Source organism: Bubalus bubalis, chromosome 7 (genome assembly GCF_019923935.1).
Source record: "Bubalus bubalis isolate 160015118507 breed Murrah chromosome 7, NDDB_SH_1, whole genome shotgun sequence".
Taxonomy (NCBI): domain Eukaryota; kingdom Metazoa; phylum Chordata; class Mammalia; order Artiodactyla; family Bovidae; genus Bubalus; species Bubalus bubalis.
The window spans coordinates 23923803-23949940 of NC_059163.1; the positions used below are offsets into that span (position 1 = coordinate 23923803).

Below are 26138 nucleotides of genomic sequence, written 5' to 3' on the forward strand. Positions count from 1 at the left end.
CTTTCCAACTCAGGAATCAAACCCGCGTCTCCTGCACTAGCAGCTGGATTCCTTACCACTGAGCCGTCTGGGAAGCCCTCAGTAACTGTAAGTCCTCTCTATAACTGCTTCGGTAAGAGAGAACAGCCAGTGGGAGTGAGCCTATACCCTACCTCCAATTTCCTTCTTTTCTGACACTTCAGTTTTTCTACAGAAAAAACATAAACCATTCCAATTCTACCTCTGATTAACTCCTAATTCCATTTTTATCTAAAACATTACACTGAAAAACACAGATCTAACTTTGTGTCTTAACTTAAGAGATCGCAGTCGTAATAACTTAAAGTTATGTGCACAGTTTCTAAAACAGGAGAGTGTGGGTTCACAGCCTAACTGTGCTACTTATTACCACATGTACCCTGGACAATTTGCTTAACCACTCTGTGCTTCAGTCTCCTTATCTATAAACTGGGGGAAATAACATCTGCTACATGACATTGTTGTAAAAGCTTAATGTATTAAAACATGTAAAAAGCTTAGAACACAACTGATATAAGGTAAGCATTCAATAAATGACACTATTATTAACTTTTTTACAGTATTTTTATGATATAGCCTTGAATGAGTAACTAAATTTCTCTCCACGCTACCAAAATACATTAGTTTCTTTATAATTTTTATTCTATATTTCATTTTAGTTTACTTTTAAACATACTTGTAAAAAATAAAAGATTTATACAAGAAATCTACTTAAAAAAAGCTACTTAAGCAAGCATGAATAAATTTCCACATGTAAAAAGAACTAATTCTATTCAATATGGTCTATATAAAAGTATGCAATTCAATGACTTTGTTTTAAAGCCAAGGAAGACCTGGCTGAAAACATCAACTTTACATTTAAAAAGTTAATGAGCTAAAATAGCACAAAAACATCTGACCAAATTATTAGGGAAAATGTAAAAGAGCTGCATATCCAGAAGAACTGAAATGAAAGATGCTACACTGATTATCCAAATTAAGAGACAGATGAGGAGTCAAACACTGTGATCTTACCTTAAGTTTGTATTCTTTAGCATAAGTTTCCCTAAAAGATGCTTTCATGGTTAACAACCTATATTATGAGTAACATCTTTTATTCTCTTGTATCTTAAGAGCATTTTATTATCACTTTTCAAAGCTGTATGTGCTAAGTGCTCAATCGCTTCAGTCGTGTCTGACTTTTTGCAACCCTATGGACTATAGCCTGCCAGGCTCCTCTGTCCATGGGGATTCTCCAGGCAAGAATACTGGAGTGGGTTGCCATGCCTTCCTCCAGGGGATCTTCCCAACCCAGGGATCAAACCCACCTCTCTTATGTCTCCTGCATTAGCAGGCAGGTTCTTTACCACTAGTGCCACCCGGGAAGCCCAATAATAAGTCAGAATTGGGATTCATTCATTCAGTAAATATTTACTGAGACTCTGTTATGTGCCAGGCACTGTACTAAATGCTTGGATACATCATAACAAAAGAGAGAAATCCCTGCTCACAGAGAGCTTACCTTCCAATGGAAGAGGACAGAAAACAAAACAATAGTCTTAATACGTAAGCAAATTACATAGTATCTGAGACACTGACAAATAATAATAAACAGTAGAACAAGTAGAAAATGGAAAGATTATGTTGTAATTATAAATAAGGTGGTACTAGCACAGGACTCTGAGAAAGTGAATCTGAGTGAACTTGAAGTGGGGGAAAGGTTTACCTTGGGATATCTGGGCATAGAACATTTCAGGAAGAGGAATTTTTGTAATCCTAGTGTTTGCAAGTATCAAAGAAGACACCTATGTTTCTAAAGAATGTAGTGACAGCTCAAGCAATATAATTCCGGGAATATTCAATCCCCTTTGGGCACTTTTTCCAGTGTAACAGGTGGGTACCATATACAAAAGGTCAGATTCCATGAATATGAAAGACAAAGTGACCTTAAAGTGACAATCACCACCAAATTATAAGAAATTATCTAAAACTGTAGTAAATTATAAATAAATCAGTAAAGAGACCCATTTACAGTGAGCTCCAATATCTCTGGAAAATTCCTTAATGCTTAAAATGAATTATAGGAAACAGGAGGAGTGTTGGCAGGACAGTGTGGAGAGACATCCAACCTGCGTCAGTGACGTTCATATTCCTGTTCATATGAAACCTTTAAAGAAGCCTGCTCAGTACAACAGAAGCAGAGTAGGCAGCACAAAATCCATCTCTACAACCATGCGAGAAACTGTCAGGGTCATGGAAAGCACAGTTTCAATTCTAGAGTCAGTCTCTACATGGCCTCAGGAAACGCAGCAGAGAATGGAGAGACCGATGTCAGTCCTGGTAACAAGAACTGCTTTAGATGAAGACAGTCCAAGGACATTTTAACTCCAAAGTTTAAAAGGCAATAATCCATAAGGAGTCTAAAGCTCATACCTTGAGATCCCGGTGAATTATCGGAGTCTTACACTGATGCAACCTTGCAACAGCTTCACAGGTATCACAGAATATCTGTAACACTTCTGCTTCTGTAAAGCCAGTCTGCAGCTTCTTATTCATCTGATTCACTACCTGCCCAGCTAACCAAAAAAAGTAATTTTGATGACATTTTTTATAAATGAAGACTACCACAGACAAAGAAATTAAGAAATGACTTCATGGTCTCAGGTAATGGGAAACTGGCTTTTTCATAATTTTCCTGTAAGGATGCTTATTATACACCATATTCTGTTGATTCAATGACAAAGTTTTTTTTTTTTTTTTTTTTCACATTTTTCATCTTTGAAATGAGAACATCTGATGTTCTCATTTCAAATAACTGATGTTCTGCTAATACCATTGGCCATATTTTAACATTTTAACAATTCCAAAATCAAGATGTACCTTGTAACTGACGGCATCATAAATTTGAAGCAACAGTTATTCAACTATGCTAATTTGGGGGGTAAACATTAGTGAACAAAAATAAAGTCTCTACTATCACAAAATTTATAACTAAAGGCAGAGATAAATTACTAAACAATCACACACATAAGTATTTATCAAAGTTACATACAACAAGGATAGTATGAGAAAAACCCAAATTTAAATTGGTAAAAGATGGGAAGAAGAGACTGGCAGAGAAGGCCTATCTAAGGAAGTGATTATTTATGTTTAAACTGAAGGTTAATTACAAATTAACCTGGCAGAGATTTGGGAGAACACCCTAGTGACAGCAAGTGACATGTAAAAAGGCCTCTAGTTTGGGAAAGAGGTTGATGATTTTGAATAACTAAAAGAGAACAAATGTGAGTATGGTCTAGAAAGCATCAAGAAGAGAGTAAAATAAGATGATACTGATGAGTCAGAGAGAAATTTTAGATTTTATCTTGAGAATCAAGAAAACTTCCTGATCTGACTTTGAAACGATCTCCTTGACCGGGGGATGGAGGAATCACAAGAGAGAAAAAGAGATGAATAAGAGTCATGTTCTAAACCAGGTTAAGAGATAACTTACCAGGGCAGAGTAACTTACCAAAGGCAAACAGCCATACCAACAAGCCCTGAGAGAGTCATTAAATAAGTATTGAGTGGACTACAATAACTGATATCATAATGGTGACAATTCTTACACTAAGAGAAAGTTTACTATCATATTCTCAGAATACAAATACATGATTCGTTCAGAAAACATTCTAACCTAAATAAAGTTTGGAAATTTAAAAAGGCAAGCTTGTGTTTAAGTTTGAAACTTTCTTTTAATAAGCTTGAATAAATGAATGTCTGTTATTTTGTAATGTGTAAGAAGGTGCATGGAACAACACCAGGTTCCAAATCGGGAAAGGAGTACATCAAGGCTGTATATTGTCACCCTCCTTATGTAACTTATATGCAGAGTACATCATGCGAAATGCTGGGCTGGATGAAGCACAAGCTGCAATCAAGACTACCGGGAGAAATATCAATAACCTCAGACATGCAGATGACACCACCCTTATGGCGGGAAGCGAAGGAGAACTAAAGAGCCTCTTGATGAAAGTGAAAGAGGAGTAAAAAAGTTGGCTTAAAACTCAACATTCAAAAAACTAAGATTATAGCATCTGATCCCATCACTTCATGGTAAATAGATGGGGAAACAATGGAAACGGTGACAGACTTTATTTTGGGGGGCTCCAAAATCATTCCAGATGGTGATTGAAGCCATGAAATGAAAAGACACTTGCTCCTTGGAAGAAAAGCTATGACAAACCTAGACAGCATATTAAAAAGGAGGGACATTACTTTGCCAACAAAGGTCCCTCTAGTCAAAGCTATGTTTTTTCCAGTAGTCATATATAGATGTGAGAGTTGGACTATAAAGAAAGCTGAGTGCCGAAGAATTGATGCTTTTGAGCTGTGTGTTAGACAAGACTCTTGAGAGTCCCTTGGACTGCAAGGAGACCAAATCCCAAAGAAAATCAGTCCTGAATGTTCACTGGAAGGACTGATGCTGAAGCTGAAACTCCAATACTTTGGCCACCTGGTACAAAGAACTGACTCATTGGAAAAGACCCCAGTGCTGGGAAGTTGAAGGCAGGAGGAGAAGGGGATGACACAGGATGAGATGGTTGGACAGCATCACCAACTTGATGGACATGAGTCTGAGCAAGCTCTGGGAGTTGGTGATGGACAGGAAGCCTGGTGTGCTGAAGTCCATGGGGACACAAAGAGTCGGACACGACTGAGTGACTGAACTGAAGAAGGGGCATACACACTTGTTCCTTCTATTATTACTATCTAAACAGCATTCTCGTATGTTTTCTGAAATAGCTAGTTTTTCCTTAGAACTTTAAAGCAGAGGGAAAAAACATTAATTTTGCCCATGAATCCTCAATTTTGAGAAAACTCAGGTCTATTTGGTTATAATTTGTTCAAAGTATCTCATATAAGACTGAGGCATCTGACTATGCAGCAATTTTCTCCATACTTTGTTTGTCAAATGTCCTGGTTCATTTTATGCAAAAATTGAACAGTAAAAGAAGTGGTTTATTGGTGTTTATTCATATTATTCAAGCTTCTCTGATGGCTCAGATGGGGAAAATATCTGCCTGCAATGCAGGAGACCTGGGTTTGATCCCTAAGTCAGAAAGATCCCCTGGAGAAGAGAATGGCTACAGACTCCAGTATTCTTGCCTGGAAGACTTCCACGAACAAAGGAGCCTGGTTGGCTACAGTCTATGTGGTCACAGAGTCAGACATGACTGAGCAACTCACATACACACACACTCTTAAGAGTCCCTTGGACTGCAAGGAAATCAAACCAGTAAATCCTAAAGGAAATCAATCCTGAATACTCGTTCGAAGGATTGATGCTGAAGCTCCAATACTTTGGCCACCTGATATGAAGAGTCAACTCATTGGAAAAGACCCTAAAGCTGGGAAAGATTGAAGGCAAGAGGAGAAGAGGGCAGCAGAGAATGAGATGGTTAGACAGCATCACCGATTCAATGGACATGAACGTGAGCAAACTCCAGGAGATAGTGAAGGACAGGGAAACCAGGCATGCTGTAGTTCATGGTATCACAAAGAGTCGGACACAACTTAGCGGCTGAACAACAACATTCACGTTATTCAACTATCATTTCACAATTAATGAAATCATAACCTTGAATTCATTCTGCCTCTTGCAAACTTTCAATGTTTCAATGAGTAGAATAAATTTTAAACAAAGAGTTAGTATTTTTTCCCTTTAGAGATCTTTGGGTTAGAAGCCTTGAATCGCAAAAATCTAAGTTCCCATAAAAAGCTAAAAGCTCTATCTGAGCTACACTTCAAATGTAGAAACAAATGAAATTTAATTATTCAAAACCGAAGTCTTCTAAATAGACAACGTATTAAAAAGTAGAGACGTTACTTTGCCCACAAATGTCAAACAGTCAAGGCTATGGCTTCTCCAATAGTCATGTACGGATGTGAGAGCTGGACAATAAAAAAGGCTGAGCCCGAAGAATTGATGCCTTTGAACCGTGGTGCTGGAGAAGACTCTTGAGAGTTCCTTGGACAGCAAGGGAATCAAACCAGTCAATCCTTAAGGAAATCAACCCTGAATATTCATAAGAAGGACTGATGCTGAAGCTGAAACTCCAATACTTTGGCCACCTGATGCAAAGAGCTGACTCGCTCGCTGGAAAAGATCCTGACGCTGGGAAAGAGTGAAGGCGAGAAGAGAAGGGGATGACAGAGGATGAGATGGTTGGATGATATCACCAACTCAAGAGACATGAGTTTGAGCAAACTCTTGTGAGACAGTGAAGGACAGGGAAGCCTGGTGTGCTTCACTCCATGGGATCGCAAAATGTCAGAAACAACTGAGCAACAACAAGACATAAAGTAAAATTATTCTAATGAAAAATTTAAAAATCATATCCTAAAAGCAAATATTGCCTAAGACTGAACGTCTTGTAAAGTAAGATGTGGGTAACTTCCAAATCTTTACATATTTTTCAAACAGATATCATCCCCTAAACAAAACTTTTATCCTCTGCCCAATTTCATGATTAAAATTTAAACAGTCACCATTTTTCTAGCCTCAACAATCTTCATATCTCTGAGATTGCACTCATTACTATTTAATTTAAAATGCCAAACAGTGCAACCTACCATCTTATTTAAATGCTGATACGACTTTATTTTTTACAAGATAATTAAATTTCATCTGCCACAGACTGTACCATTGCCCCCCCCCCCCCCCCCGCCAAATACTCACTTCCTTAAATACTGAAGCTCATTTGCTTCCCCTTTTCAAATGTCCTCTGAATGACAATTTTAATTAAACTCATTCAGGTTATGATTATGCTCAATGATTTTTAAAAAGTTATCAATAGTCAACTCTAATCGAGCTAAGAATTAGTATCTTAAATGCTAGAATTCAGGAAAGTAAGGAAAATCAGTATTGTCTCCTTCAAGGGATCACAATGCTTTACAGTAGAAAAGATAAAAATAAGGAAGACTGATCACAAAAATATCTAATTGTTTATATAAGTTACAAACATATCACAATAGATATTATAATACTGATTCACTTCACTTTCCTCTGTCCTTCCCTTCTTACAAGGCTGGAGTAAAATAAGACTAAATCTTTTCAAGTACTATCACCATCCTCCTCCTCCTCCAAACCTCAGGAACTGACCGGAATTCCTGGTATGATAGTTAACAATCATAACTGTCTTGCTGCTGCTGCTGCTGCTGCTAAGTCGCTTCAGTCGAGTCCAACTCTGTGCGACCCCATAGACGGCAGCCCACCAGGCTCCTCAGTCCATGGGATTTTCCAGGCAAGAACACTGGAGTGGGTTGCCATTCATTGCCTTCTCTGCATAACTGTCTTAAGAGAATCTAAATATAAAACAGGTCTCCCTAGAACCCAATCTGCCAGTTACAGTCTGGGGGGGGCCAGGTGTGAGCAGGGGGAAGAAGGCAAGTTTGCAGGAAAGTGACTAGTTGACCCCTTCACACATGTTAAAAGTTTAAAAAAAAAAGTCAAGACTTTGATTATAATTCTTAAGCATACACTACTAGTAAATATTTCTTTGAAAATTCCACATTAAATCCAAATAAAAAGTAGTTTTCTATCTTCTGATGTTTACAAAAGACCACATAAATTTATAAAAATTATAGATCAAAATGTATCCTTTAAATTTATTACACTCAATATGCTCAGGGATAACACAGTATAATACTAATGCGGACACAGCATGTTCTTCTTGGTTAGGCTGTAAATGAAATGTACAGGGATCAGGAAATGTGATTGCTTAGATTTCCTATTTTAAACCCAAAGGCATTTTTCTATTTGTCCATTTACATGTGCTCATATCACCAAAGCAATAATATTATAAATTATTTTTCAACAGCATTTCTTAATTAGACAAATAATTAAAGCCGAGGTGCAATGAGTGTCCAGAATTAGATAACAGCTGCCCAGGGAGAGACCAAGACACCTAATAACCCATTTTATGAACAAATTCTTTTGGCATAAAACAAATGCAGAGAAATACTTACCTCGACAATATTCCATTAAGATAAGCACTTCCCACACATTATCACTAATTGAATTTACAGCACAGTCCAAATAACCCACAATATTTTTGTGACCAGATAGCTCTTTCTGCAAAAAATAAACAAAATTTTAAAAACTGGAAAACATGTATTTTAAACATCTATTGTTAATGATTTGAAGTTTAAGCTAATATATTTAAAGAATTTCCAAAATTAAGATTTAAGTGTAGAATGTGACGTTTTAAAAATTTTCTGCAGTTTCAATGGCAAGTTTAGTTACACATGACTGTCATTTTCTAATAGAAAGTTAATTAATTAATCAAATTGAATTTTTAAATTCAATGGAGATGAAAGACATCACTTTTGTTCATTCAAAACAATATTCTTCAAAAGTGAATACACAAGATAGCACTTTGGGACTCAAGAATAAAATACCAGATTTTATATGGTATTTTAAATTCATATTTTATTTAAAAATATGAATTGTTAGTTCATAAACTAACAACTATACTCTCATTTGTCTGTTTTCTCTGCAACAGACTGCAATTTATATCCACCTAGTTAAAAGAATTTATGAATGTACGTACTTTCAACTAAATAACTTAAAAAATAAACAAGTAGCTAAATAGGATTCCTATAAAGAAACTATAGATTAAATATAGTACTAGCATAATGAGTACAAGGAAATAAGAAAAAGGGAAATCTGACACTTTGCTCCTAGTATAAAACAATCATCAATATACAATAAGGTTAAAAACAAAAATGATCTAAATTCATTTTGTCTTTAAATTTTAAAACTCTTATCAAGAATTCTGTTTAAAATAAATTGCATCCACTATCATTAAAGAAAAAAATCTAGTTTTAACTATGCAATATAATTTGAGATGTTAGCTAATGGCAGTTGAACATGTGAATAATTCACAAATAAACATAAATAATGGAGGATTAGTCATCAAAAAACAATTGGAAGACAACTGCTCATCTCACCAAACTATCTTCTTTCAAAGCATAAGATCTGAGTGTTAACTGAGATTGATGATGACTACGTTTTATATATCTCAAACTTAAACAAATTCTATTGAAGCAACTATTACAATATAATAGTAACGTATCTGGGCTCAAGCTAGAAAACAGTCTAAGGTTTCCTGTTATCTCAGAGTAAATCTTTTCCCTCTGTGACAGCCTTACCTGAAAAAAAGCAAGTCTCAAAGTCTAATCAACTCTAGTCTAGCTGAGGGATAGGGATGATAAAAGCAGAATTCAGGTAAGTCATATTGTATAAATGTGCCTGTCTTAAAACAAAAAAGATCAAACCACATGTGTGTTGATAGAGATGTTGATCTAGAATAAGAAAATCTCCCTCTTAGCAGTTGGGGAGGACTGACAATAATAAGCATTTACAAGGAAGTGAAAAAACTAGAACCCTCCTACACTGCTAGTGTGAACATAAAATGGTTCAACTGCTGTAGAAAACAGTTTAATGGTTCCTTAAAAAGTTACACATGGAATTATCGTAGGACCCAGCAATTCCACTCTTAGATATATAGCAAATGAACTGAAAATAAATACTCAAACATATATATATATACACACATATATATAGCAACAATCACAATAGCCAAAAAGTAGAAAGAGCCCAAATGACCATCACAATGGTTTTTTAAAAGTCCATCAATAGATGAATAAACAAATGTTGATATATATGCATAGCATATATTATGGAATATTATTCAGCCATAAAAAGGAATCAAGTGCTAATAAATGCTACAATGTGGATGAATCTTAAAAATATACTAAGTGAAAAGAAGCCAGACACAAAAGGTCACATACTGCATGATTCCATGGATATAAAATATCCAAAAGACACAAATCCATAGAGACATAGCATAGACTGGGTGGTTGCCAGGCCCTGAACAAGAGCGGGATAGGGAGTAACTGCTTCATGGGCAGGCGTTTCCTTCTGGAGGGATGAAACGCTTTAGAACAACAGGGGCAGTCTGTACACACAGTGAATGCATTCAATACCACTGAATTGTTCACTTTAAAATGTGAATTATAAAATGTATATTGTGTGAATTTTGACACAATAAAACAAAAACATTAAATATATATATATTAGCACTTGATAAAGAATGGATGAGGAGGAGGAAGCAGAGGAGAACAGAGAGAAGGAGGGGGGAACAAAAATAAGAAACTACCCAGAGCGATGACAACAAGCAACTCTAGACAAAAATGACACTTTTATTCTGTAGTTTCCTTGAACTGGTTAGTCTAGTTAACTGAATTACTGAAATTTTCTTTAATGGCCGAGTAAAGTATTTTTCACTTTTCCTAATATTTAAGAAGAAATTTTTTCCTTACTGAAGCATACCTTACCACAGAACTAGAGTACACACCTACACAAAAAAATCAATTCTACAGCATGACTTTTAAAATGAAAAGCAAAACTAACTTTTGCCTGTGAATACAAGCACATACTTTTATTAAATACCCATGGGGATGGTAAGCACCAAATTCAGGATAAGGGCTTCTTTCTGGATGAGGATAACAGTATAAAGATGACATTGGAGAGGAATACACAGAAGGCTTCAATTGTATCTGCAAGCTTTTAATTCTTAAGTTGAGTAGGGGGTGAAGGGGTATTCACCAGTCCTCTCAATTTTTCTATCCTCAGAATATTCCATAATTAAAATGTATTTTAAATAGAAAAAAAAGAAAGCAGAGAAGCCTCCCTGTTGAACTCCTAAAAGCAAGGGAGAAGAGGCAGGAGTTGGCTGTATTTAGCCTTGAGTGTGGCTTTAAAGAGTACACTTCAAAAGTTTTCAAGATGTGCGTGAGCCAATAAGCAGCTTGCCTAAAAGCTGGTTAATGTTATGCTGCAAAACTGAAAGAAAATACAAGTTTTTCCAAATGGAATTACTCTCACTTACCATAATTGTAATTTCCCTTTTACAAATGTTGAGGTCTGTCGTGTTATTGACATACATTCGCTTCAATGCATAACGGTGTCCACCATGAGTCCGCACCACGAAAACAGTGGAGAAGCCACCTACGAGAACAAGTACCAATTAAATATAAAGAATTTGAAACTACCACTAAAATTATGTAACATCACTGGGGAGCTTAATCTCAGAGGGAAATAAAGTGACTGTACACAACACAAAAGTAAGGACAGTAAGCAACTAATATATTAAATTACAGCCAAAACACTGGCTTCCTATACCAATCCAAAACTAGCACATATAGCATAATATGCTTCTTAGGTTACATGCTTCTCTTTTAAAGGTTAAAATATTGAAACAGCATCTGAATGGGAATATTTCTTATATGGGATATGGAAAATATTACAACATAACTATATCACTGTATCTGGCATATACTACTGATCATCTACCCATCAGCCTCCCCCTCTCCATGATGACAAAACACTGATATGATCCGATACAAAACACCAACAGGCTCAGATGGGTGGGTCCCTCATCCACTCCTAGGGGGTGAACTGACATTGTATTAAGGCGATAACGAGAACCTCATTTCCTCTTGTCAGCAACTGTTTTAGGATTGACTGTGCTAATGGTACATACGGGAAAGTCTGCTGAGGGTTGCAGGAAAGATTTTCCATCCAGGGGGTGGGGGGTGGGAGAGGGGGTGGGGGAGAGAGTTTTATGAAGAAGGCCTTTCTCTTCCTTCCAGCTTTTGGATTTTGTTGTGTAAGACGGTAATGTTTAGACCTAAGGCAACCATATGTGGCTATGATGGAAAAAAGAATCAGAGAAAAAAATGACCCAGAATACTAACATAGTTAGGCTACTGAATTAGACAAGCCTTTGGGATCTCTCATGCTAGATAACAAATGTCTTCATTATTTATGCCACAGACTGTTCACTGCACCTGAGAACGCATCAGTATCTGAAATATACAGCTATTCTAAAGAACAATTACCTCTGTTACATTTAAACAAAGATTTCCACCTTAAGTTTTTAAAACTCACTTTGGCATAGGATATTTTATGTCACTTTCATCAATTTGATTGTCCTTCTAAAACAATGCTTCCCTTGTGGCTCAGCTGGTAAAGGTCCCGCCTGCAATTCAGGAGACCTGGGTTCGATCCCTGGGTTGGGAAGATACCCTGGAGAAGGTAATGGCTACCCACTCCAGCACTCTGGCCTGGAGAATTGCCATGGACAGAGGACAAGTAATTAATGTGTTTAGAACATAACTGTTAAGTCACTTTTGAATTAACTAAGTGCTCTGGGCAGGGGTGGCGGGGCAGGGGGGGTGGTATTTTTTAGTCCCTTGTTAAATCTAACATCTAACATTATTTAACTTATATGCAGAGTACATCATGAGAAACGCTGGGCTGGAGGAAGTACAAGCTGGAATCAAGATTGCCAGGAGAAATATCAATAACCTCAGATATGCAGATAACACAATTCTTATGGCAGAAAGTGAAGAAGAACTAAAGAGCCTCTTGATGAAAGTGAAAGAGGAGAGTGAAAAAGCTGGCTTAAAGCTCAGCACTCAGAAAACTAAGATCATGGCACCTGGTCCCATCACTTCATGGGAAATAGATGGGGAAACAGTGGTTGACTTTATTTTGGGGGGCTCCAAAATCACTGCAGATGGTGACTGCAGCCATGAAATTAAAAGACACTTACACCTTGGAAGGAAAGTTATGACCAACCTAGACAGCATATGAAAAAACAGAGACATCACTTTGTCAACAAAGGTATGTCTAGTCAAGGCTATGGTTTTTCCAGTGGTCATGTACAGATGTGAGAGTTGGGACTATAAAGAGGGCTGAGCACAGAAGAATTGATGCTTTTGAACTGTGGTGTTGGAGAAGACTCTTGCGAGTCCCTTGGACTGCAAGGAGATCCAACCAGTACATCCTAAGTGAAATCGGTCCTGGGTGTTCATTGGAAGGATTGATGTTAAAGCTGAAACTCCAATATTTTGGCCACCTGATGCAAAGAGCTGACTCATTTGAAAAGACCCTGATGTTGGGAAAGATTGAAGGCAGGAGGAGAAGGGGACGACAGAGGATGAGATGGTTAGGTGGTATCACCAACTCAATGGACATGAGTTTGGGTAAACTCCGGGAGTTGGTGATGGACAGGGAGGCCTGGCGTGCTGCGGTTCATGGGGTGACAAAGAGTCAGACACAACTGAGTGACTGAACTGAACTGAAATCTAACATGCACTAATTTATTTGACATAACCTGATTACAAGTATAAAAATTTTCCAATCACTGCCAAGAAGTCAATTCATCAGACATAATTTGTTAATTACGTCTCTCAGCTCCTAATCAGTATTTTCTTTCCAAAGAACTGAAAATCCAACTTCAAAAGTGACGTAAAATTAGATACCATTATCAGTTTCCTGTAACTGAGATCCTCAACTCATTTTTTTGCCCAACACATTGATGGACCCTACTCATTCCCCAAGTGACAGAGATTGTCAATGGAATTGGGAGAAAGGCATCAAAGCTGAGAGATATGATATTATGAAACTGATTCTGCAAGGATCATCATTGTATGCTAAAATCCATGAAAGGTTTATGAAAAATAGGATATTCACATGGTGTCGAAGCATCAAAAGGAAAAGCATTTCTTTTCACAGAAGAAATTTGAGGGTCACTAATACTGGCATTAATATTGACATTACATGCTTCCTGATGTGATAGAAAATGAATTAGACAGCATCACCTGTGAAATATCTTTACCCTAATAAACCTTAAAGGCCTAAATTCCACTTTACAGATAACAGGGGCTAAAAGAATACGGAAAATAACACAAAGTGACACTAAGACAAAGTCTGGGATCCCGACTCTGGTTAGTTGTCTTGTACAGTATTCCATATGTGGAGTACAAAAATGGAGGAGAATCACATTACCATCAAATGTAATACATAGTTCTTGATTAATTACTAGTTTTAGAAGAAACTATAAAACATGATTTTTGTTGGTCAACTATTTGAAAGTTGTTGTTGCTGTTATTGTTTAGTCGCTAAGTTGTGTCTAATTCATTTGCTACCCCATGGACTGTAGCCTGTCAGACTCCTCTGTCTATGGTATCTTCTAGGCAAGAATACTGGAGTGGGTTGCCATTCCCTTCTCCAGGGAATCTTCCTGACCCAAGGACTGAATGCATGTGTCCTGCACTAGCAGGTAGGTTCTCTACCACTGAGTGACCAGGGAAGCCCATTTGAAAGTAAGGTCATTTTCTTCATTAGTGGGTAATGGGCACACCCAAGTCTTTCTGTGAAGGCGGCCTCTTTACTTGTTCTGGAGCGTCACCCTAAGGGGCAATCTTCAGGTGTGACCCACATTTGGTGGCCTACAAAGGAACACAGGCTTTGGATGCCATCTTGGCATTCTCCCTCTGCCCTGCTCCAGCTCACTGGTATCACCCAGAGAAGAGCTTATACCCTCATCTGGAGTCCCCGTTTCTGACGCTGCTGCTCAGGGGAGACCTCCAGATCACCTGGTTCTGGAGGTCAGCAGAGCTAATACTTTTAGTCTCATAAGCTTGTACATATCTGCATACTTTTAAAAGCTGGTGTCTGAGGATTTGACTTCCAGGAAGCCTGCAGCCAGGTGCTGAGATTCTGCCCTTTGGGACAATGACAAGTCATAGCACATCCACAACTACTGGTAGGTATTAAAAATGTAACAGGCTACCTGGACAAGGACAGATATTTAAAAGATAACCAAAAGCTGAGGCAGGATTGAATCACAAAGTTCATCTCTTACACAGGGCCACTCTTTCCAAACTGACCGGCTATTCATCTACGGTATAGAGACAAGCAAAATGAAGAAACAGAGAAATATGTTCCAAATAAAAGAACAAGATAAAACCTCAGGAAAGCAAAAACCCTTAATGAAAGAGAGATAAGTAACTTATCTGATAAAGAGCAATAATCATAAAGATGCTTACCGAACTGAATAGATGAACTGTGAGAACTTCATCAGAGATTTAAAAAACTTAAGAAAATACCAAACAGAAGTCACAGACCTGAAGAATACAATAACTAAACTGAAAAATACACTAGAGGGGTTCAACAGCAGACTGGATGAAGTAGAACAGAGAGTTCAGTCAACTCTAAGACAAGGCAGCGGAACTCAGCCAATCACAGCAGCAAAAAGAAAAAAGAATGGAAAACAGTGGAGACAGTTTAAGGGGTATATGGGACAACATCAAACGAACTAAAATTCACAAAACAGAGCTCCCAGAAGGAAAAGAGATAGAAAGGAGCAGAAATCTTATTTGAAGAGATAATAGCTGAATTCTCCTTAATCTAAGGGAAAAAACAGACATGCAGATCCAGGAAACCCAGAGTTCCAAACAAAAGGAACCCAAAGATACCCACATCAAGACACATTATAATTAAAATGTCAAAAGTTTAAGACAAGGAGAGAACATTAAAAGCATCAAGAGAAAAACAACCTGTTGTTGTACAAGAGAACCTCCAATAAGACTATAAGCAGATTTTTCAGGAGAAACTTTGCAAGCCAAAGGGAGTGGCATGATATATTCAAAGTGCTGAAAGAAAAAAACTTCTAACCAATAATACTCTACCTGGCAAAGTTATCACTTGTAAGTGAGAGAGATAAAGAGTTTCCAGACAAGCAAAAGCTAAACGTGCTTATTACCACTAAATGGATCTTAGAAGAAATTTGCTAAACGGACTTCTTTCAGCTGAAAAGAAAGGGTACTAATTAGAAACAAGAACACATAAATGAACAAGTCTCACTGGAAATATACATTCATAGTAAAGGTAAAGGTTTCATCATTTATAAACTAGTATGATGGTTAAAAGAAAAAAGAAAAATAACTATGATTACAATAATTAGTTAAATGACACACAAGATAAAAAGATGTAAAATGTGGCATCAATAATATGACATGTGGAGGGGAGGGAGCAATAATGTTGAGCTTCACAATGGGATTAAACTTCAGTGTTTTCAATTTAAAACAGACTACTGCAGACATAAGTTGTCATATGTTAAGACTTGGTAACCACAAAGCAAAGAGTGTATATAGGCGTATCTTGGAGATATTGCACATTCAGTTCCAGACCACTGTAACAAAGCATACTTCAACAAAACTAGTCATACAAATTTTTTGGATTCCCATTATATAAAAAGCTATGTTTACTATAGTTTATTAATAGTACAGCAGCATCATGTCTTTTAAAAATGTGCACACTAATTAAAAAAAGACTTCATTGTAAAAATATACTAACTACCATCTCAGCTTTCAGGGTGCCTGAATAATAACAGCAAATATTACTGATCACAAATCACCAAGGAAAATATAATGATGAAAAAGTTTAAAATATTGGAAGAATTACCAAAATGTGACACAGAGATACAAAGTGAGCAAAAGATGTTAGAAAAAATGGTCCTGATGGACTTGCTCAATGCAAAGTTGCTACCAACCTTCCATTTGTTAAAAAAAAAAAAAAAAAAAAAGCAGTATCTGGGAAGTGCAATAAAACAAAGCACAATAAAACAAGGTATGCCTGTAGTAAATACAGACAGAAAATACAAAGAGAAATATAAGCACATCATTAAAGAAAATCATCAAACCATAAAACCATCAAAGAAGAAAACAAGAGAAGAGAGGCACAAAGAACAAAAAACGTGGAAAAAAAAATTAGTGAAATGGCAGTAAGCATCGACTTAACTTAAATGTAAATGAACTAAATTCCCTAACCAAAGACACAGAGTGGCTGAATAAATTTTTTAAAAGACCAACCTATATGCTCTCTACTAAAGGCTCACATTAGATGTAAGGACACCCAGAATCAAAGTGAAGGGATTAAAAAAATATTCCATGCAAATAGAAATCAAAAGAAAGCTGGAGTAGCTACACTTACATTAGACAAAACAAACTTGAAACCAAAGACTGTAATAAGAGACAGTGAAGGGTGCTACATGATAAAGGGGTCAATCCAACAAGAAGACATAACATTTGTAAATATTTCTGCACCCAAAATAGGAGAGCCTAAATATATAAAGCAAATATTAACAGACTTAAAAGGAAAAATAGACAGTAACAAAATAATATTAGATGCCTCATAGCTCAGCTGATAAAGAATCTGCCTGCAAGGCAGGAGACCCGGTTCAATTCCTGGGTTAGGAAGATCCTCTGGAAAAGGGAAAGGCTACCCACTCCAGTTTTCTGGCCTGGAGAATTCCATGGACTGTATAGTCCATGGGGTCACAAAGAATCAGACACAACTGAGGGACTTTCACTTCACTTCAAAAAATCAAAGAAAAGTTGAAAGCTCTTCCACTACGATCTGGAATAAGACAAGGATGTCCACTCTCACCACTCCTATTCAACATAAAACTGTCACTATTCACAGATGATATGATATTATATATTAAAAAAAAACCCTAATAAAGACTTCATTCAAAAAATTGTTAGAATAAATGAATTCAGTAAAGTTGCAGGATACAAAATCAATACACAAAAATATGCTCCATTTCTATGCACTAATAATGAATTACCAGAAGAGAAATTAAGGGAACAACCCCATTCACAACTGCATAAAAAATAAAATACCTAGAAAAAAATTTTAGCCAAGAAAGTGTAATATCTGTATCTTGAAAACTACAAGACATTAATGAAAGTAACTGAAGAAAGCACAAACAGATAGAAGATACTTCATACTCATGGACTGGAAGAATTAATATTAATACAGTTTAAAGGTCCGTACTGTTCAAAGCAATCTACAGATTCAATGCAATCTCTATCAATTCCAGTGGCATTTTTCACAAAAATAGGACCAAAAATTCCAAAATTTGTATGGAACCTAAAAGTTTCCCATGGAGCCAAAGCAATCTCAAGAAAGAAGAGCAAAGCTGGAAGCATCAGACTCCTTAATTCCAAACTATATTTCAAAGGCATGGTAATTAAAACAGTATGTTATTGGCATAAAGACAAATTAAGCAATGGAACAGAAGAGAGCCCAGATTAATTAAATAAACCTAGACATGCATGGTCAATTAATTTATGACAAAAGAAATAAGAATATACAATGGGAAAAAGTCTCTTCAATAAATGGTGTTGGGAAAATTGAACAGTCACATGCAAAAGAATGAAACTGGACCACCATCTTACACCATATACAATAATTAACTCAAAATGGATTAAAGACTTGAACGTAAGAGCTGAAACTGTAAAACTTCTAGAAGAAAACACAGGCAGTAACCTCCTTGACATAGGTTTTGACAATGGTTTTTTGAACCTGACATCAAAAACAAGGGCAACAAAAGCAAAACTAAACAAGTGGGGCTGTATCAAATTAAAAAGTTCTCACAGCAAAGGAAACTATCAACAAAATGAAAAGGCAACATACTGAATGATAGAAGCTAATGTCCAAAATACATAAATAATTTGTACAATTCAAGTTTTTAAAAAATCTGATTTTAAAATGAGCAGAAGATTTGAATAAACATTTTTCTAATGAAGACACAGACAGTCAACAGGTACATGAAAAGATGCTTCACATTATTAATCACAAGGGAGATGCAAATCCAAACCATGAGATATCTCCTCATACTTGTTAGGACATGATCAAAATGACTAGAAATAGCAAATGCTGGAAAGAATGCAGACAAAAGAGAACCCTTGTGCACTGTTGGTATGAATAAAAATTGGGGGCAGTCACTATGGAAAACGGTATGGAGGTCCCTCAAATGATTAAAAACAGAACTACAGTATAATCCAGCAATTCCACTTCTGGGTATTTATTGGCAGTAAATAAAAACAGTAATTTGAAAAGATATAGATGGACACAACTTAGCGACTAAACCACCATACTACATGTATCCCCATATCCACTGTAGCATTATTCACAATAGCCACGATAGGGCAACAGCTTGGCCGTTGATGGATGAATAGATTTAAAATCTGTGCCACATACACTAACACAGAGAGAACTAGTACTCATCCATGAAAAAGAAGGAAATCATGCCATCTGTAACAACATGGAGGAACCTCAAGGGCATTATGCTGAGTGAAATAAGTCAGATGGAGAAAGGCAAATACCATATGATCTCTCTCACATGTAGAATCTAAAAATATTTTTAAATAAATATAAAAAAACTAAGCTCACAGACAGAATAAATTGGTAGTTGCCAGAGGTGAAGGGTGGGGGATTGGAAGAACTGGGTGAATCACTTTGTGGGTTTTTTTGTGTTTTTTTTTTTTTTTTCCTTCAGTTTAAAAAAACTGAATTTTTTTTAATGAGGGGGGTAGGGTTATCCTAGATTTTAAATGAGATTATAATCAACTACATAATTCTTGATTAAACTCTATTTTGAAAGAAACCATAAAACGTGCTTCTGGCTAGCAGTGAATTACTTGAAAGTGAGTTGTGGATTCATGTCATTTTATTCTTACTATTAATATTTCATGAGTATTTAAACACATATACATTCTTAAAATGCATACATTATCCTATATAATACCTTTTTTCCACCTAAGAAAATGAACAATAATTCGTCTAATGCACAGTCCTGACTCAAAATTATCCATGTTTTTAAAACATGTATAAAGAATGGAATGGTAAAATGTTATCAGTAGTTGAATCTAGATGATTTTCATATGCTTATTCACAGTACTACTTCTTCAAACTTTCTGTACATTTTGAAATCTTTCATAATAAACTTGGAAGAAAAAGAACAAGAGACTCAGGATGTTTTTCTCCAAGTAATTCCTCTCTCCCTTGCCACCCAACAACCCCACCACCACCACTGAGAATTATTATTTTACAAGAATAACAATGCTGCTGCTGATTAGCCAGACTCACAACTTCCCCAAAGGCACCATAAGTCTCTTGCCACAGAAAATGTTTATGGTATCTTAGATACCTACGGTTCCAATATCCTGATACACACAAGCACTTCATGTTTATGAAAGACTGGGCTTTAGTAGTGTTTACTTCTATCAAGTTTGTTTCCCTGGGGAATGAAGACAGATGAGAGGAATGGATAAAATTACACATGGTCTTTTTCTGTATTGTGTGTATCATCAGACATCATGCTCGTCAACAAGATAGAAAAAATACTAAGCTGTCAGCAACTTCTGGTTTCAACCACTGCCAAAGAAAACAATGTCATTTGAAAACTATCTTCAAGTTAAGCGGAACAGGCACTTATTTGGCTGCAGGATTTGAGCCAATGACCACTGGCCTGTGATACATCAGACTTTCGTTACTCTAGGTTAAAGAAAGGACTCCAGAAGTTTTATTTTTAAAAGTGAAAATATCTCTAAAAAGAATTACTAACTTAAATTCATGCTAAAGTTATCATATCCATTTGTGCTATCTGGTACAAGGTAATGAAAGAATAAGTCAGTTACATTTGACTGGCTGGAGAAAAAAGGAGGGGGAAGTTGGAAAGAGGAAAAGCAAGAGCACTACATTCACACAGCCCTAACCACACAGAGAGCATTGCTAAGTGCACTATCTTACTTGGTTCTCGTAACGTTATGAAGCAATTTAACTTGTGCCCATTCTGCAGATGAGGAATACGCTAAACACTGAGAAAGAAGGTAAGCACCTAGTCCAGTTACACAACACTGGTAAGATGAAGCCAGAGGGGGTTTTCTCATAAATCTCAAGTTGTGATGTTTTTATATCCACACCTCTTTGTTACTCCAGAAAAAAAGTCTATGTAGGATCTGGGAATAACATTACAATTTAGGAAGAATGAGAAAAACGGGGTTACTGAGAGGAAACAATGTCCTCCCCACCAATACCCAGAGTTTTCTTCTTGATATACCTTACTTAATAAGCAGTATTTCTTACACAAAAGAAGCTTGTGGGTCAAAACCAGGTTTGCTTTGGACTGCACAGTACCTCAGAAGGTTGGTATATTTCAGATGACAATCCTGATTTTCCTGTTTCTCTTGAAAAACGTGGAAATGAGACAGAGGATTTTTACTCCTATATGATGTCAGTCAGTTGCCACTCCTTTAAACAGGGCATGTGCTCTGTAGCTCAGCATAGCTCCCTCTCTTCTTGAAGTTTCGATGAGGTACTGGCCCACCTTGCTCTTTTACATTAAGCGCCTGGCTTGTGTAGACATCTGAGTCTGCAACCCCTGCAACATTGAACTTTTAAAAATTTACCCATCACAGTAATTATACCTATTATACTTAGTGCCTCTCCCTTCAACTGGGTCATAAGCTCTATAAGGAAGAAACTACGTACACCTCACTTATCCCAGTATCATCAATGCCTACCACCTTTCCTGGCACTCAAACATTTACTGATTGAATGACTTCATATTAATAAACTGGTTCTGCTGGAAACAGTTTAACTGACAAATTACAATTACTACATTGATCTTCTGTGAATAAAAAGCAATTAACCACTGATTCATCATTTTCCCTTGGTGTTGACTGGACTTTTAATATACACTACAAATTTAGAAAACAGAATTTCACTTCTCTACCATGTAAATCATTCATTCATTGGACAATATGTATTAATTGCTCACAAGGTGCCAAGCACTGTTTTATGTGCTAGAAACAAAACTATAAGTAATTCAAAGAAACCCCTGTACCCTTTGTGAGCTTATGTCCTAGAGAGGTTGAAACAAGATATACAAGTAAAATATATGCCATGTAAAAGATGACGACACATTCTGAGGAGAGAAAAAATAAAAGTCGAGACGGATGGTAGACTGTAAAACTGTGCTGGGCGGAGGGAGGGATGAGGTTAAAATGCTTAATCTAGATGCTAGATGCCTAGAGAAGGCCTGGCGTGACTTTGAATAAAGATGGGAAGTGAGGGAATGAGCCACAGAGATAACAGGGCAAGTTCATTCCAGGGAGATAAAAGAAGGTATGCAAAAGCCCTAAGGAAGAAGCCTACTGATACGTTTGAAAAATAGCAAAGGGACCAGAAAGCCTAGAGCAGAATGGACTAAGGGCAGTGTAACAGAAAAAGAGGTCAAAGGGTTAAAAGAGAGCCAGATCACACAGGCTCTTGGCACCCGGTCCCATTACTTCATGTCAAATAGATAGGGAAAAGTGGAAAAAGTGACAGATTTTCTTTTCTTGGACTCCAAAATCACTGTGGATGGTGACTGCAGTTATGAAATTCAAAGACGCTTGCTCCTTGGAAGAAAAGCTATGACAAACCTAGACAGCATATTAAAAAGCAGAGACATCACTTTGCTGACAAAGGTCCATATAGTGAAAGCCATAGTTTTCAAGCAGTCATGTACGAATCTGAGAGCTGGCCCATCCAGAAGCTGAGCACCGAAAAAATTGATGCTTTCAAACCGTGGTGTTGGAGAAGACTCTTGAGAGTCCCTAGCACAGCAAGGAGATCAAACTAGTCAATCCTAAAGGAAATCAGTCCTGAATTCATTGGAAGGACTGATGCTGAAGCTGAAGCGCCAACATTTTGGCCACATGATGCAAAGAGCTAACTCACTGGAAAAGACCCTGATGCTGGGAAAGACTGAAGGCAAGAGGAGAAGTGGGAGACAGAGGATGAGACGGTTGGATGGCATCGCTGAATCAGTGGACATGTTTCTGAGCAAACTCCGGGAGACAGTGAAGGAGAAGGAAGCCTGGTGTGCTCCAGTTCATAGAGTCGCAAAGAGTTGAACATGACTCAGAAACGGAAACCACCACCAAAGGGACCAGAAATTCTGCAGCAGAATGAACAAAGGTAAGTGTAACAAAAAAAGAGGCCAAAGGCTTAAGAGGGAGCCAGATCACACAGGCTCTTGGGTAGGGATGAGGGTAAAGACGTTGCCTTTTGCTCTAAGTAAAATGGGAAGCCACGGAGCAGGAGTGACGTAACTGGATCCGTATTTCAACATGGCCGCTCCAGCTATCGTGTGGAAACCGAATGAGACAGGCAGCACTGGAGGTAGGGAAGCCAGCTGGGAGGCTACTACACTAATTCTGTTGAAAGATAACAGTGGTTTTGAGCAGGGCAGTGGGACTAGTGAGAAATGAAAAAAAAAAAAGAGAGAGAAATCTAGATACAATTTTAAGATAGAGCTGACAGGATTTCTTGACAACCCTGGATGTGAGAAAAATAGGAGCTAAAAATGACTTCAAGGTTTTTGGACTGAGAAGTTAGAAGGATGAAGTCACTGCTGAGATGGAGAAGACTGTGCTGGAAAACAATTTAATACGCATCTCTCACATTTCTGCCTATTTGCAGGCAGAGGCACTGACTGTCTTTGCTCTGGATAATCTTTTCAAGACTGTCTACGTCATGAACAGCCTCAGAAGACAAGAGCCCCTGTATCTCCTTTGGAGCAAAGGGAAGGTTTTTTCTTTTTTGCCCAGCATAATAATGATAATACCTGGCCCCCAACTCTCCTGGAGCAAATATAATAACCATTATAAAAACATCTGGTTCCCTAAACTCAGTGTTCCTCTCCTGTAAAACTGAGTTGGCCAAAAAGTTAATTTGGGTTTTGAACCTTTGCCAACTCAATACAATCACACTATATGCACAGGTATCACCTGGCCCTTTCACGGTGCCCTCTGGAACTGAGGCTCTAGAAAGTGGAGCAAACCCTGGTATTCTGGACACAGATACTGCAGTAACAAAATCCTTTCTCTCATGTCTTCTGCCCGAGTCTATGAAACTATAGCAGGCTAACTGGTTGTTAGTCTCAACTGATTGAGAAAACAACTCAACTGGTTGTTTAGTCACTATGTCCAACTTTTTGCAACCCCACAGACTGTAGCCTACCAGGCTCTGTCCCGGAGATTGCCCAGGCAAGAATACTGGAGTGGGTTGCCATTTCCTTCTTCAGGGGACCTTCCCAACCCAGGGATTGAACCTGCATCTCCTGCATTGGGAAGTTAGCTCTTTACTACTGAGCCACCAGGAAAGTTCCAACTTACAAGTAAGGTAAATCTCAAAATCTTAACAGTTCTTAACAGACAACAGGGAAGGTTTGGAGTAGAATAAGTTCTCAGTCTGGGACATGTTAAGTTAGAGGTGCCTGTTGGACATTCAGTTGAGATGTGGAATTGGCAATTAGATTTCCAAGTATAAACTCCAGAGAAAGGATCAAAGGGAAAGAGATATATTTAAGAGCTATCCTTATTTATACCTTAGTTTTTAATCAATCTATCATTAGCTATAGACAAGGGGATAATTGTGTTCCTGCATCATAAAAAAATTTCCCACACACAAAAACAGGATTATTAAAAAGTAAAGCCTCATTAAACTTGTCATCAAGGATGCTCTAAAATCAATAATCTTTTATATGCTCTTGGTGGATGTGGAAATTAGTAAAATATTTCCACCATAACCATACTTTAAGATTATATATCATGTATTAAGAGCCTTAAAAATATTTATATTCTTCTTCTCATGATTTTATTCATAGAATTCTACCATAAAAAAATTATTAGTGAAGAAGCAGAAACCTGTATTTCAAGCAACATGTAAATAAATATGCAAATGTCATATAGGAAAAGTTTGTGGAAGCATTAAAGATGCTTGTAATAACACTAATATAATTTTAAACATATAACAGACTACACTAGGCCCTCCATATCCACAGCTTCCACATTTGCAGATTCAACGAACCACAGATTGAAACATCCCGCCCCCCAAAAAAACTCCATAAAGTTCCAAAAGGCAAAAGTTGAATTTGCCACATGCTGACAACTATTCCCACAGCATTTACACTGTATTAGGTATTATATCTAGAGATGATTTAAAGATTACAAGATGTACATAGGTTACATGCAAATGCTATCTCCCATTTTATATAAGGGACTTGAGCATCCTCAGATTCTGGTGACCCCAAGTGGTCCTGGAACCAATCTCCTGTGGGTACCAAAGGATTACTATATACACAAAGCAAACTCAATTGACTTCAGGTACAGATGCTTTCAGGACAGTCTCTTGTCTTTCAAAGAATAAAATTCCTTTTTTAGTACACCAAGTTGAGATGTATTCAACTGCAAACTTTTGTTTGTAGTTAAGAGAGTCCTACATAGGCATCAAGTACATGGGCAGTGGGATCAAGCTTTAGAAGCTAGCCCTCATCTATAAGGTTATTTCTATAGAATGCAAAGATCATGCATTTCTCATTAACTAAGAACGATATAAAATGTTTCCAAAGCAGAAGCTTACAAACAAAAATCAGTGATTTAGCACTGTGATACTCCTGTGTTTGGGGTGTTAGGTAACAGTAAGATAAAGTGGGTTAATACCGTATGATGTGAATGAAGCTTGCCTAGTTGTTTCCAACTGTTTGCGACCCCATGGACTATACAGTCCATGGAATTCTCCAGGCCAGAATACTGGAGTGGGTAGCCTTTCCCTTCTCCAGGGGATATTCTCAACCCAGGGATCAAATCTAGGTCTCCCGCATTGCAGGTAGATTCTTTACCAGCTGAGCCACAACAGAAGCCCACCATATAGACAGTTCCCTGCAATACTTAATACCACTTTAAGATCCAGCTTATACTAAACAAAAGAAATTATATTTTGCAGGTGTAGACATTATATACCCAGACTCAAAATATGAATATTGTCAAAGTTATTAACAGTGATTTTTTTCCACAACATTGCTAAAAATGTAACACAGTTCTCTAATACAGTTTGAAAAAGACTTCAGAGACCCATCATAAATTTTTTTTGATAACTATAATATGGGAAATTTCCCACTTTTGAGATGAAACAGAATTTGAAAAAGAGTTACAATCTGCCCCTAACCAAGTCAACTAAATTAGATAAAAGTCTTTGATAGGTTTCAATGTTTTGAGATGGAAAGAAAAAACAGTATGTGGAAGCCAGTACATGAAATGTTAAAAAATTAATGTGTATTTTATAAAATGGTCCTAAAATTTTTAATGACTTCTGAAACATGTTAAAAGAAAACTACTTATCAATGGACAAAACATTTATTTGTAATTTTCATCAAAAAGATCAAACTCATTACTTATACACTAATTTCTAAACTATTTTTATGAAGTTCAGAAAGGAAGAAGCTATTATGTTTAAAATTAACTAGCCTTATATTTGGAGAAGGAAATGGCAACCCACTCCACTGTTCTTGCCTGGAGAATCCCATGGACAGAGAAGCCTAGTAGGCTGCAGTCCATGGGGTCGCACA

The 26138-nt window shown here is 37.1% G+C and overlaps 1 protein-coding gene across 4 annotated transcripts in view; it reads right to left on the bottom strand.

The window, feature by feature from the left end:
• The window catches only part of BMP2K (BMP2 inducible kinase), a 117243-nt gene that overhangs the window by 56117 nt on the left and 34988 nt on the right, over positions 1–26138 (bottom strand). For all 4 annotated transcript variants that reach the window (XM_006053743.4, XM_044945742.2, XM_044945741.2 and 1 more), the window contains exons 2-4: positions 10935–11053; positions 8008–8113; positions 2431–2573 (exon numbers count right to left, since the gene is read on the bottom strand). In XM_006053743.4, the coding sequence (XP_006053805.3) occupies positions 2431–2573; positions 8008–8113; positions 10935–11053 (368 nt within the window). The remainder of the gene's footprint in view (positions 1–2430; positions 2574–8007; positions 8114–10934; positions 11054–26138) is intronic.